The sequence below is a fragment of the Falco cherrug genome, chromosome 19 (genome assembly GCF_023634085.1).
Source record: "Falco cherrug isolate bFalChe1 chromosome 19, bFalChe1.pri, whole genome shotgun sequence".
Classification (NCBI taxonomy): Eukaryota; Metazoa; Chordata; class Aves; order Falconiformes; family Falconidae; genus Falco; species Falco cherrug.
Genome location: NC_073715.1, coordinates 3,422,392 through 3,436,017, shown reverse-complemented (window position 1 = coordinate 3,436,017; position 13,626 = coordinate 3,422,392). Strand labels below are relative to the sequence as shown.

Sequence of the window (13,626 nt, the reverse complement as noted above, 5' to 3'; positions counted from 1 at the left end):
CCACCCTGCCCTTCCCCTCAGCCCCTCGGGGGAGCGGCAGGCGGCGCATGCGCGGGAGGCGGGAAGCACGCGGGAGGCGGGAAACGCGCGCGCCGGAGCTTGGCGCCGTCGTGGTTGTGGTGTGAGGGGCTGAGGGGGGCTCGGGCGGCTGCCGCCCTCCTCCTCGTCTGCCTCCTCCTCCTCCTTCTTATTCTCCTCCTGCTCTTGGTGGTGCCCCTCCTCGCCTTTACGTTAGATGTGCCCCGAGCGCTGCTGCCCTGTGTTTGGGAGGCGCGGGTTCCCTTAGAGCCGGCGGCTGGCAGGGCTGTTAGCCCTGGTGAGCGGGCAGTGGTGGGGAAGCTGTTGCTTCTCGGGGAAACGGGGGGTGTTGAGGGGAGGAAAAAAAGGCTGTGGGGAGTGGTGGAGGTGGGAACCCTCTGGGAAGAAGGCTAGAGAAAAAAGGGACTAAGGGAGGGTGTATGGAGGAGGGGTCAGTGGCTTCTTTTCCTGGGCTAGGGAAAGGTTTGGAGAGCACTAGGGTCTGTCCTGAAAAAAGAAGCAAAACCCTGAGCTCAGGATCTGCTGTGGGGTGGTGGGCATGGCCGTGCTGTGTGCTGGCGGGACGGGAAGGTGCCCACCTCGTTTAGCGGCCCTGTGGCGTGCGGGGCCTGTGCGATCTGACAGGGAGCGGGGGACGGAGGCCATGTCACCCCAGCTGTGCCTGGCTGTGGCTGCCAGCTGGTGCGGGCCCAGCCTGGGTTGTTAGTTTTTTTGGGCTCTAATTGTTGGCCGGTGTCAACATCAAAACTTGTTCCCCAAGGGGCCATCAGCCTGTGCACCTTTGGGACTCAATAGGTGACCTGTGGTGAGCGAGCTCCACCCAGCACTGAAAATGCATTGAAGTGGGTTATTACAGGACTAAATACCAAAAAGAAGGGAGTGCTTTAATGACAAACCTGCATTTATTTAAGCACTTCCTGCTTTTAAGCCCATTTAAAGATATACCTGTGAGTGGAGGGGGTTGGAAAACATCATCCAGTCTTTTTTTCAGCCCTTCCTCGTGTTACGATACAGCCTCTGCTGAGCCCGTTGATGAGAACAGTGTCCTTTGTTCCCGGACAGCTTTGGTGTCTGCTCAGTCTTTGCAAGCCAGAAAGCTAAGCTGTGTTGTGATGGCTGAGGAACGTGGTAGGTAGAAAAGTAAAAATTCATAGAGCACAGGACTGTACACATAGATGTAAATTTTTAGAAAGACGGACAATTTCTTCTGTTGAAAAACCTATGGTTTGTGGTACCATTATTCAGGCTCTGTAGGGCAGGAAGCCACCTATTTGTTCTTTATTATTTTCACTAGTACTAGTTTTTCATGAGTTTTGAAGCCACTATGAGCTTGTAGGTGCTGAATTAAGGTTTATTTGTTCTCGTAGTGACCAGCCATTTGCTCTGTCATGATGCCATTGTTGATATGATAGGCAATATTGAAATTTTCTCCCCAACTCAGGATGATTCTCCCCTGGAGCTGGGTGTGAGAGCTCTGGACATCACAGGTATTGCTTGTGAGATAAGGTTTCCTATAATTCCAAAGCTGTAACTTTTCCTTCTGAGAAAGGAATGCTTCTTGTTGTCTTCATGTTTAAAAGGAATAGAGGTTTGGTTTTACTATGTCAGCTAGCAAGAATTCATGAGTTTTAGTCTCTGTGTGAATTCGCCTTGCTGTAGAGGATTATCAGATTCCCCTAATTTGTAAAGTGACCTTTTTGCAGAATTAGAACTTGCCCTTGAACATCATGAACTTGAACTTCACAACCAAGTTATTGTGTCTAGTGGGTCTGACCTTCTTCCAGTAGCCTGGAGGTGAAGACAGCCACAGTGAGAGCAGCTGGGACAGAGCAGCCTTGGCTCTGTTCATAAGAGTATCTTTCTAAAGAGAGTTCCAGCTAAATCTTATGTCTGGATATGTGGCCATCTTTCCTGAGTGTGACCAGCCTGATTTGTAGTAAAAGAGACTGTAAAGGCAAACAGAAAATTTTGGGCTCTAATTCTGAGTTTCTCTGAATGCTTTAAATTCTCAGAGTAGTTACTTGGTCTCTCTGAGGATGTCTATATTCTCTTTTAATAAAATGAAAATCATGAAAGAATTCCTGTAGGAAAACAAAGATGTTCACATACAAGCTGCATCTGGTCTTCCTAATTGCACTTTCCATGTGTGTGGAACCTGAATTTGTAGGTAATAAGAGAATGAATTGTAAAACTCACCCCCTTTTTTTTTTTTTTAATCAGGAACATATTTCTTTAAAATATAACTGCATCCATTATGTTGGCAGTAGGCATCTAAATCTTAAGGCAAAAGCAGACTGCATCTTTTCAAGTGCACTGATTTGAAAATTGAAGTTGGCTTTTCTCAGTTTGGTGGGCTGCTCTCTAAATCAGCGTAATTAACTAAACTAAAGATTAACAACAGAGAATGGGCCTCGGAGCTTGGAAAGCCTGTGTCATGACTGCCTTCGTGCCACTTTTGTGCTGCTTGCTGAACTATTTTTGTTGGAGAGTGTTTGTTTGGATTCAAGAATTAGTTTTTACATGTTACTGGATACTTCAGAGGATGCATAATGAGAGCTTTTCTGCTTCAGTCACTAATTCCTATCCAGAAAAGCTTCACAGTGACCATAAGTGCAGGCTGCCTCACGGCTGTCCTTCTCCATTCTGTGCTGAAATCTGTTTACTGGCAGCAGGAAGATGTTTCTGTTAGAGAAACTGGCATCACTGGCACTTTGATTGCCTGCCCTGGGACAAAGCATAACACAAACTTCAGATTTCCAAGCCAGTTGAGGCATGCAGATTAATAATTTTTGATAATACATTGTGTTTCTTAATGAAAAATGAATTACTACCATTAGTTGCTGTTGGTGGTTGTCAGGAGCAAACCACAGGTTTTATTTCAGGTTTCACCGTCTACGCAGGAGACAGGTGGATACTGGAAGTGGAGTGAGAGTATGTGATCACTGAGGAAGTTTATGACGCAGCCAGTACTAAACTGTATTTATCTGATGTGAGTATGTGTTTAGTTAACAACCAGCAGCTGCCAAAGGGAGTGCCATGATTAATTGTGTTACAGATATTTAGCACTAATAAGGAAATGAGAGGGAGAAGGAGCTTAACCCTTGCTGTGTTGTTATCTCAGTCTCTCCCTCACACACATTTCTATTCACATTTCATCCATACCAATCTTCTTACGGCATTACAAACCTCTGCAGAAATGCACAATTCTGCGTTTGTGGAAAGTGCACTGGGTTTTCCTTGGGGGGGGACACAGTTTTCACTAATCTCTATCAATTTGCAGAACCTGAGAGTAACTCACCATTTCTCTAAGGAGCATTTTAAAGAGCTCCTGTCTTCTCATGAGGGGTCTTACCATATAGTTCAGGTCCTGGAAGATGGCAATGCAGGGATAAAAGCTGAACTGGTTTCTGATCTTCTACAGTTAAGAGGCAAAGGTGGTAATTTTCTTCAGAATTTTTTCTCTCTAGTCCCTCAGTTCATATAATAATACTCTTGTTCACACCTATGTGAAAGGAACTGCTCTGTGGTTCAAGCTGCGCTCTATTTCTCTTGCAAGAGCAAGTTACTTTCTACAAGGTGTTTGGAGACCAAGATAGGCCTTGGAATTAAGGATGCAGAGCAGGACACGGATACAGAGCCCTCAAGGAAGAATGTGTGAAGCACTCTGGTCCTTTCTGCTCTCCCCTTCTCTCTCTAATTAGCTTGAGATTGGCAAGTCTCTCATTGTTACTGTTCAAATCCTGAGTTTTCACTGAATTCCTTTGCAGAGGAAAAACTTCAGGTATATGAAGCTGAAGCTGCAAGCAGCGTCTCCTATTATTATACTTGTGTGAGTACTACAGTTGGTAGGTTGCAGTACTAACTGGTAATGTTCACCTTCTATTGAAAAAAAACCCGGAACTGATAATTACAGAAGAAACACCATTTACAAACCACTTGTTATTTTCTACTGTGCAAACGTTGGTAGAGTGCACGAAAGGTGTCAGGACTGTAATTGCCAGCTTTAGCAATGACTTCTCAGGAGAACCTCCACTTACCCTTCTGTAAAATGCTAATGAATTTCTAGATAACTTTTTTTGGCAGGCTGTGGCAATTGACTTTTATTTGTAAAGCTCCCTGAGATTCCTAGTTGCAGGATTAAGATGTTTTTTCATCTCCCACTGCCGATGTTTCTGTGTTATATAAACCACATCTGAAACAGCGATACGCCTCTGCGTTAACTCTGAGCTGGTAGCTTAGTCCATACATTTTCTTCTGGCAGAGGAACTGATTCCTTCACACTCACTGTATTTATTAGGTGGTATTTTGCCACTTGGAGCTCCGTGCATCCTCTGTCTAGGACTATGGATATCCCAAAAGCCAAGCCTCAATATAGAGTAGTCACAACTTGCCTAGTAGATAGTTCCTGCCTCAGTTCTTTCTTAGTTATCGTGAAGGAAATGAACGGTGAAGCCATGGCAAGGTGTATTCACAGGCAAATGGAAGAAGTGGGAAAATACTCTGAACTGTACGTACTTCAGAGCTGTTGCTGTCGGCCAGACAACTGATAGCTATGGCCTGGGACAAGGTGGGAAGAAGATTCACTTCTGCTCCTTGGAAAGTCAAGCTAAGAGTGTGCAGCTTTTAAATCTGCTTTACCTTTGAGTGTTTCTGACCCATTGTGGAATCCTTTTTCCAAAGTTCTTTAAGAAAAAATAAAAATATTCCCACTTACGATGATATTCTGAAGCCGGGATGTTTTATATGTCTTTACATTCATATAAAAAAGGATCTTATAAATATTTGCTGTCAGGGACCATTGATACCATTTCTGTATTTTGGTAAAGTATCCGTTGTTTTCTCCTAGTCCTTTCATTCAGAAGGCAGAATCACTTCCCTCGCTAGAAATCCCTGTACTCTGTAATAAATCTGTGCCAAAATCTTCTTAGACAGGCTCATGTGATTCAACACTAACAGTCCTAGTATTCTGTCTACTGATGTTTCAAAAAAGAGAAATGTGTATAACGTTTTACAGCAGAATATTTCCCCTTTTACTGGGTCTTTCCTCCGTTTAAGCTGATTCCAAAGAAAATCACTCGTATTCCTCACAGTATGATGCAGGCGAGCATTTCTTCTGAACAAATCAGAATTTTTGACAGCTTCCTTTCCCCCTCAGTATATTGCGGAAGAGGTGTGCAACAGGCAACTGGAGACATTAATTCCCTAAACCCCAGGGTTTGTTTTCCTCAGTGAACAGCTTTGTGTTTTATTTAAATATACTTCAGGTGATGTCAGAAGGTGGCCCCAGCCACAGTCCATCATCCACTTGTCTGTCACTAACTGCTCCATTCCTGAGGTTAACCAGCTTGGACAAGTAACGGTAAGGATGTTGTACAGGGTGTTATCCAGGTCGTTAGTGAAGACAGAGGAAAAACTGTTTTTTCACAATTATCTTTCCATATTATTCTTTTCCATCTCATCCTTTCCCTTCTGCTTGGACAGAATGTTAATCATTTATCTTGGTTGCCTTGACCTTGAAAAGCTGGCCTCGGAAAAAACTTCCATGAGTGGCGGATTTCATATCATGTTGTAGTGGGAGAGCTGAGGCGATGGGGTAAACGTAAAAGCACTGCTTCAGTTGAACTTGTTTCCTCCTGTAAACACGAGATGACGCCATTACAAGTTGGGTGGGAAGCTGCTCTTGCTGCACGTGGTGTTGGTTTTTCTGGCTTTCTGGCGCCCTCAGGGGGGATATTGTTAAAGGCACTATTCAATCCACGAGAGAAGTCAACAAGGCTCAAAAGAGCTTTCAAAGAAATGCCAGTGTGTTAGTTTTGTCAGCAGTTACAGTCATTGTAGAGGTGACAGATTGGAAATGGTAAGCCAGCGGGGCAATATAACCATCTACTCGGCGGCTCGGGGAAACATGGTAGCTAAACCTTCCCTGCTTGGCCAAAAACAGCTGAGCCCTTAACATGGATGTGAAGGGTTTATTTGGGAAGTAGAGCTATAGACCACTTCAGGCTGTTTAGTTTACTCAGATGTCTGAAAGCTTAGTTGTTTTGGTTTTATGGGATCAACTGGAATTAGAAGTGATTTGGTTAAAAGCAGGAAGAATTCACGTACCTGCCACAAAACTTGTAACAGCCGCTGAGGTCGGTATTGTAGCCGATACTGAAAACTTGTGTTGGCCAGAAGGAGGATTCTTACCCTCGTGGGCTTCTGCGATGAGTAACTTAATGCAGGTTTAAACCCTGAGGTGGGTGTTTACTTGAGTGATGAGATCAGTAAAAAGAACTGCTTCAGCTCTCTAATTCACTAATTCTAGCATGCTAAAGTGAGTATTACTACTAGTAGTACTTTATGTAGCTTATGAAACAGAAGCAACAGCTGTTTGGGCTGGCTGCTTTACTCCTGTTTACCTAATGTGAGGAATTCAGGTGTAACGGGCTAGAGCTCTGTGCTCCGCTGTCTGGGAAATGCCTGTGTGTGAGTTTGCAGGGAAGGGCAGCAGGGAAGTACCACCATGGTAGTGAGGAGGAGCCTAGAATTGCCAAAACACAAGTGCCTGGAGTAGCGGTACTGACCTCGGTTGTGTTTTAGCTCACAAATGCACAGCACTCTCTGAAATTCCTGCACAGAAATTTGGAGAGCTTTGGGAATTGATTCATGGTGGGAAGAAGATGGGATCATTTCACAGAAGTTAGAATTTTAATGGAGGGAGAGGAGGGTTTGGTTTGTTTTTTAAAGGACCACAGAGAATATATGACTGGTAAGAAGTTTACGATGCATGTATCATCATTCCCCTTCCACTCACAGTTTCTAAGCATTCACTTTCAATTTTTAACGGCATATAATGTGACCTCATTTGGGACCGGATGGGATCCGCCCGAGGGAGCTGGTGGAAGCACTCACTGAGCCACTTTCCATGCCTCATCAGCAGCCCTGGCTCACCGGGGAGGACCCAGCAGACCGGAGGTCAGCAAGTGGGACACCCACCTAAAGAAGGGCTGGAAGGAGGGTCTGGGGGGCTACGTGCTGTCAGCCTGACCTCTGTGCCGGGGAAGGGCATGGAGCTGATCGCCCTGAGTGCAGATCACGCGGCATGTGCAGGACAATGGGGGGATCAGACCCAGCCAGCGTGGATGGGCCTTTGATGTGGATGGTGTCTACCTAGCCTTGAGGAAAGCCTTTGACGCTCTCTCCCACAGCATTCTCCTGGAGAAACTGGCTGCTCACGGCTTTGACAGGCGCACACTTCACTGTGTAAAAACTGTGCGGGCGGACGAGCCCGAAGTGGTGGTGGATGGAGTTAGATCCCACTGGCGCCATGCACACAGGGTGTTCCCCAGGGCTCAGTGCTGGGGCCAGTCCTGTTTAATATCATTTAATTATCAATGATCTGGACAAGGGGATTGAGTGCACTGAGTTCACAGCCAACACCAAGTTGATCTGCTCTGCAGAGGGAGCTGGGCCGATGGGCCAAGGCCAAGTGCACGAGGTTCAACAAGGCTCTGTGACGGGTCCTGCCCATGGGTCACACCAGCTCCAGGCAGCGCTGCAGCCTGGTGGGAAAGGACCTGGGGGTGCTGGTTGACAGCTGGCTGGGCATGAGCCAGCCGTGTGCCCAGGAGGCCATCAACAGCATCCCGGCTTGTATCAGAAATGGTGTGGCCAGCAGGATGAGGGCAGTGATTGTCCCCCTGTAATGGTGATGCCACACCTTGAATCCTGTGGTCAGTTTTGGGCTCCTTGCCATAGGAAAGACATGGAGGTGCTGGAGCGTGTCCAGAGCAGGGCAGCAGAGCTGGCGCCAAGGGTCTAGAGAACAATCCCAGAATGGTTTGGGTTGGAAGGGACCTTAAAGATCATCTAGTTCTGACCCTGCCATGGGCAGGGACACCTTCTGCTAGAATGGATTGTTCCGAGCCCCATCCAGCCTGGCCTTGAGCACTGCCAGAGATGGGGCACGCACAGCTGCTCTGAGCAGCCTGTGCCAGCGCCTCACCACTTCCACAGTGAAGAATTTCTTCCAATATCTAATCTCAGTCTCCCCTCTTTCAGCTTAAAACCATTATCCCTTGTCCTGTCACTACAGGCCCTACTAAAAAGACTGGCCCCATCTTTCTTATAAGCACCCTTTAGGCACTGGAAGCTGTTCCAAGGTCTCCCCAGAGCCTGCTCTTCTCCAGGCTGAGCAACCCCAGCTCTCTCAGCCTGTCCGTATTCTGAAATTCCAACTTGGAAACATTGGTCTGGTAACAAAGGCACAGCGTTCGCTCTGGCATGGCCCAGGACTTCTCAGTTGGTACCACCATGCTGTTGAGTGAGGTCCAACAGCTGGGCAGACCAAGCCATACAGTGCCACAGGAGCACGGCACAGCCACGGTCTCTGAACAGCCCCGGGCTCCCTGCCCAGAGCTCAAGGCAGAAACCAGCCACCTCTCACCACTTGTCAGCCCTTGTTATGCCACTACCTCCCCCACAGGAAAAGCACGAATTGCTGCCCAAGGCACAGTCACAGCTACATTATGTATGGCTGTGAAGAAAAATCTTGTATTGGGGCTTGGAGCTGGAGGAAAATCTCGTATTGGGGCTTGGAGCTGGAGAAAAAGCTGGTGCAAAGTACCAGGCCTTCTGGACCCTTCCTTCCCTCTTCTATTTATTTTATTTATAGTGATTTATTTTACTGACTGTATACCTATTAGCAGCCAGGTGCTTCCAGGACTTCCTGGCAAAAGAAAGGCAAACTTCTTTCATGGTGTTTCTTTTATTAAAAAAAATCCTCAGTACCTCAACACAGCTCAACCCTTAACAGAGCAACCAGAAAGAACAGAAACACAGCAACGAAGCGCTCACCGAAACACAGCGGGGCTTCCGAGAGAACAAGCATCAACAGGGACCTCCTGCACCCCACCTGAAAAAACAGCAGCTCTGAGAAGCCTCTAGCAAAAGGAGCTCTGGTTTTGTCACTAGAGCTCCTTCCCGCAGATGTTTCAGCGAGGCAGGCAGCACGTGGGAGAAGGGGGCCCTGAGATTTAATTCGGTTGTGAAGACTGCAGCGGGCAAAGAGCCACTGGGCCAAATGGAGGCTGGAAGGCAGCGCAGGCCTCAGAGACGCTGCGGAGCTGCACCCCTCGGTCACAGCACAGAGGCACCAGCACTGTCTGCAACGAAGCGAGGGGCCTCTGCTCCGAACACACAGACAAGGCAGTTTGGGATTTCCAGTTGGGTTCTTTTTCATTTGTTTCTTTCTTAAAATGTAGAAGACAACACATCGCTGCTGTTGAAGTGCTGGATTCCCTCTTGCCGACAGGGCGGTGCTTGGCAGGGTGACTGTTACTGATCCCTGCTGTTCTGGGTGGCTTCTTTCCCGAGCTCTGGGGTGCTGGTGGCTTTGCTCAGTTCTTTTTGGTCTTGGGGGTGTCATACTTCCTCTTGCTCGAGTACCACAGCAGCAGTGGGATCCCGATGGAGGGCAGGGTCATCACACCAAAAGCTGCCCAGTCCAGCTAGAAGGAGAAATGGTGACAAAGAAGTCAAAACAAATCATGTACATGTGAGTTTGCAGCCATCAGATCTTCTTCCAGCTCAAATCCCACCATGCCAGCTCCTCCACAGAGGCAGCCAGGATGAGATTTCCTTGCTTTTTCTGCCATACTCTTCTGGACAACCAATATGGATTAACTGCAATCCATGTTGGAATTTTCCAGGTGACCGTAGCACGAACCAAACGCACCACAAGCTGGCCAAAAGCCACCGCGCTGGGTTGCACTTTCCGTTCCCGATTGAAAGGTACTTACGAAGTGAGGGGAGAACCTCCTGTCAAACTCACGCTGAGCCAAGATGCCTCCCTGCCCTGGAGCACTAGTGAAACCAACCTGAAAGAGGGGGAAAAACATAGTATTTGCCACCTTTCCTTCTTGCAACAGAGCCTGTGCAGCGTAGGAGAGCAGGGACACGCACCAACCCCCAACAAGCAGCTCAAGGAGCGCAGCCAGGTGTATCTGCTCTCTGATTTGGGCAAGGATCCTACAAATAGTCAACTCACCACAACCTGTCCGCCCTCCTGCACCAGGTATGTGATGGTAGCAGAGGTGAAGTTGAAGTAACCAGCTTTGAGAGGCCGCAGAACCACAGTGTGGGACACGTTACTCGCTCTGAGAGCCGTTAAGTTAAGGAAAACCATTGCATTTCATCAAAGAAAAGCAAGGAGATGGGTAAAGAGCAGCCTCAAACCAGGTGGAAAAGTCAGTGCGGCTGACAGATGCGAGCCCCCTGTGGCTACAGACATCCAGACCCATCCAAGGCTGATCCAGCTGCTCCTCCATCCCAGGCAGAGGAATTGCGCAGGGACCTGGCCCTCTCTGCAAGGAACTTTTTTTTTTTTTTTAACACAGCACCTTCAAGAAGAGAGATTTGCATCCAGTACCCTGCCCAGGGTCTGGCACGCTGGAATTTCAGCAAAAATGGATGAAGACGGGAGAGCTACAGGATGCTTGGGGGTGAGAATGAGTGCTGAGAGAGATTTCACAACATGAAAAGATACGGAGCAATCCTGTCCCACTTGACATTGAGCATCCCAGAGACAATGCCAAAATCTTCGGGGGGGAAAGAATCATCCGACAGCTCCACATCTAAAGCAGCACTAAATGCAACAAAAAAAGGGATGAGAAAAGAATCTTAAGAGTTGGCATTCTCCTCACAGGGTACTGCAGCAAAGGGGGGTGACGGCTCCATACTGACAGTTCAGCAGCTGGAAAAACTGACTTTTGAAACATGAAAAGTCACTGGTAGAAGATGGGGAGGAGAGTCAAGCTGCATTACAGGGAGACTGCAGAAAGAGGAAGGTGAAGCTGAGAGAAACTGAAAGAAAAAAAACCCCAAAAATGGGAAGCTAGAGGCGAAAGAGCTCACAAATCCAAGAGTGAGAGGCTGCGTGCATGGGGAGCAGAGCATCACAATACTTTTGTATTTGTATACTACACCACATTGGAACAACAGCTAGAGCAGCCGTGGGGTGAAAGCAGGAAACGGTGAAAGGAAGGACAACGAAAGAGGAAGAAAAAGGCAAATTGCAGGGTCAAATCTTCAAGCACTGCTGGTAAGCTCAGAGTTAGGGGGAGCAAAGCTAACAGCACATCATGGAGTACAGGAATAGTAATACACACGTAACGTTTGCCCTGGGTCAGTACTAGGATGCTGGATGAGGCTTACCTAGAGCCAACATTGTAGATGTTGTACTGCAACGTCAAGTCCTTGCCCTCCACTGCGTATCTGTTTAACAGAGATTTGGAGGCCAGGAGCCTGGCACCTTCCTCACAGCGCACCACGTAAAACAGGGCAAACACGGCGAGAATCAGGAGCTTCATCTAGGAAAAAAAAAGAAAATGAAACGTCATTGATGATTTAATTGCAAAAAGAATGATGAAAACAAGACGATTCAGGCATTCATGTGTAGTGGGAGAACAGCTGTACACTTCACAGCAATATTGATAAAGGGTTATCACAAGCTGGCAGAGCGCTACCCTCGCTCCACGCAAGTCTGCAACTGCCCCTGAAATACCTGTGCACTTTTGTGCAAGGACGTAGGAACTGGCACAGCAGTGACCCAGACCAGCAGGCACAGAAGAAAAATGACCGTTTTCTCCCTTTTCAAAGCCTGGGCAAGTATCGCTCCCCTTTATCACATCTTAGTAATTAGCAAAGGTCTCCGATCACAAAGCCTGTTCTAACTAGCTTCCACAGCAAAAGCTCCGGCAATTCGTTTCACCAGTTTTAGCAACTAATTGCCACTGCGAAGCACGGCAGCTTCTCAGCAGTGTCTTATACAACAGAGTCAGCTCTTCTCCCCACCAAATTGTCTGTTCTTAGAAACTCCTAGCTCCTCATTTCCAACATTTCTTATCCTTTCCTATTTCCAGCCACAGAGGTACCACCAACTCCCTCCAGTGGCCTTTCGGTCAATCCCTGCCTCAGGCCACGTGTCCCACTTTCCTGAAGCATCTCTGGAGCTGCCCTGCTGAGAGGACAAGGAGCCCACACACCCCTTAGACACGCAACCCATCAGGAGACTTGTCAGTGCTTTGAAGCGCACAAACCGCTGGCGTGTCAGAGCCTCCACGCCGGAGGACCCTTCCTTCCCCTCTCCTCCCCTGCCACAGTCTCCACACTCCCGTTCCCACCCTTGGCTGCTCCTACACACCCACGGCTGCTCCTACACACCCACGCAGGGCAGGCAGCTCAGGGATACGGCTCCACGCAAACCCAAGAACATCCCCAGCCGGCAGCGCTTCTCAAACGTGAGCCCGTTCCTGCCGTGCAAGAACCCAGTTTGACACCCCGAGATGAGATCTTGGTTTACGACAGAGCTGTGCAAACCTGGGTGCAAGCGACCAAAGCCAGCCATAGTTACAAACATTATACACCAAAATTATCACACTTTCCATGCCCGGTGGGCAGGTCTGTACAGATAACTGACTACGCTTTGGCACATCCATTATACTCCTTATGCTACTGCACACGCTCTCTGAGGAAGGGTCTTTTAGTGTTTTTTATTTCCTCAGGGGGTGTGATTTTTAGTGTTATAACGAGGCCAGGGCAAGGCTGAGGGCCGCAGGAGCTGACTCCTCAGGGTTTAACACCACGATGGTCTAAGTGTGCCGGCCTACACGGCAAAACCGGGATGTTCTTTGGTTCACCTCTCCCAAGGCCGACTCCCTGGATCAGAAGCTCCTTAAATCACCGTTCCGGGCAGCTCGAGGGCCAGCCTGACCTACGCTCTGCGCACATATATCTTTAACGTATAGTTAAACGCTACCGCTGGGTTCAGCGCTCAAGAAATGGGGAGCGCAGCCATCACCAGCAGCAAGGCCCGGCTGGGCCCTCCCGTCCCCCCAAAACCCCCACCGCAGCCACCGCCAGGCCCCGACCAGCCCCCCCCCCGGAGACCGGGACCCCCCCCAGCCCTCACCGTCTCTGCCCCTCGGCGCTCAGGGCAAGGCCGAGTCAGCGTAGCAGCAGCGGAAGTGACGCGATGCAACATGGCGGCCGCCCGCGGCATGCTGGGAAATGTAGTCCTCCCCGCCCAGGAGGATGCAGCTTTCCTAAAACCCGAAACCACCAGGTTTTCGTTCAAAAATAGCACTTATCGCCCCTCCTCGCAGAGTGCCGGCCCCTGCCCTACCCAGCCTCCAGCCCCACGGGTGCCGGGGCAGCGGGGGGTGCGGCAGACCAGGCTCCCACCAGCAATTCCTGAGGGAACAGGCCTCGGTCTGGAGCTGCGACTGGGGTTTGCTGGAGGCCCCTTGCAAGTCGGTGCGTTGGGAGAGGCGACAGCAAAGCTGCCGAGCAGGGACGTACCGTAGGAAGGCAGAAGGTGGCCATACCTCCCTCTTCCCTTGGCTACTGCTCACGTTCCTCCCCATCTGGTCTCGAGGTCGGCACAATTCTCTTCTTACCGCCTTCTCCAAGGGAAAAAAAGAGGCACCCTCTCCACCTGGCCGGCCTTCAGTTTGTGACAAGCACATAGAGCAGCAGCCCAATCACCACCATGGCTCGCAAGAGCAGTTCCACGCAGAGCAGCAGGATGCCCGTGAGGAAGATGGC

General features: G+C 48.9%; 1 protein-coding gene across 1 annotated transcript; it reads right to left on the bottom strand.

Moving 5' to 3' along the window:
• Positions 1-8,769: 8,769 nt before the first annotated feature.
• On the bottom strand, positions 8,770-13,136 carry SSR2 (signal sequence receptor subunit 2). Its single transcript, XM_027798874.2, has 6 exons — positions 12,992-13,136; positions 11,236-11,390; positions 10,568-10,666; positions 10,070-10,178; positions 9,822-9,899; positions 8,770-9,530 (listed from the first exon to the last, which is right to left on the bottom strand). The coding sequence occupies exons 1-6, from the start codon at positions 13,079-13,081 to the stop codon at positions 9,420-9,422; spliced, it is 642 nt and encodes a 213-aa protein (XP_027654675.1). The 5' UTR covers positions 13,082-13,136; the 3' UTR covers positions 8,770-9,419.
• Between the last annotated feature and the right edge of the window lie 490 nt (positions 13,137-13,626).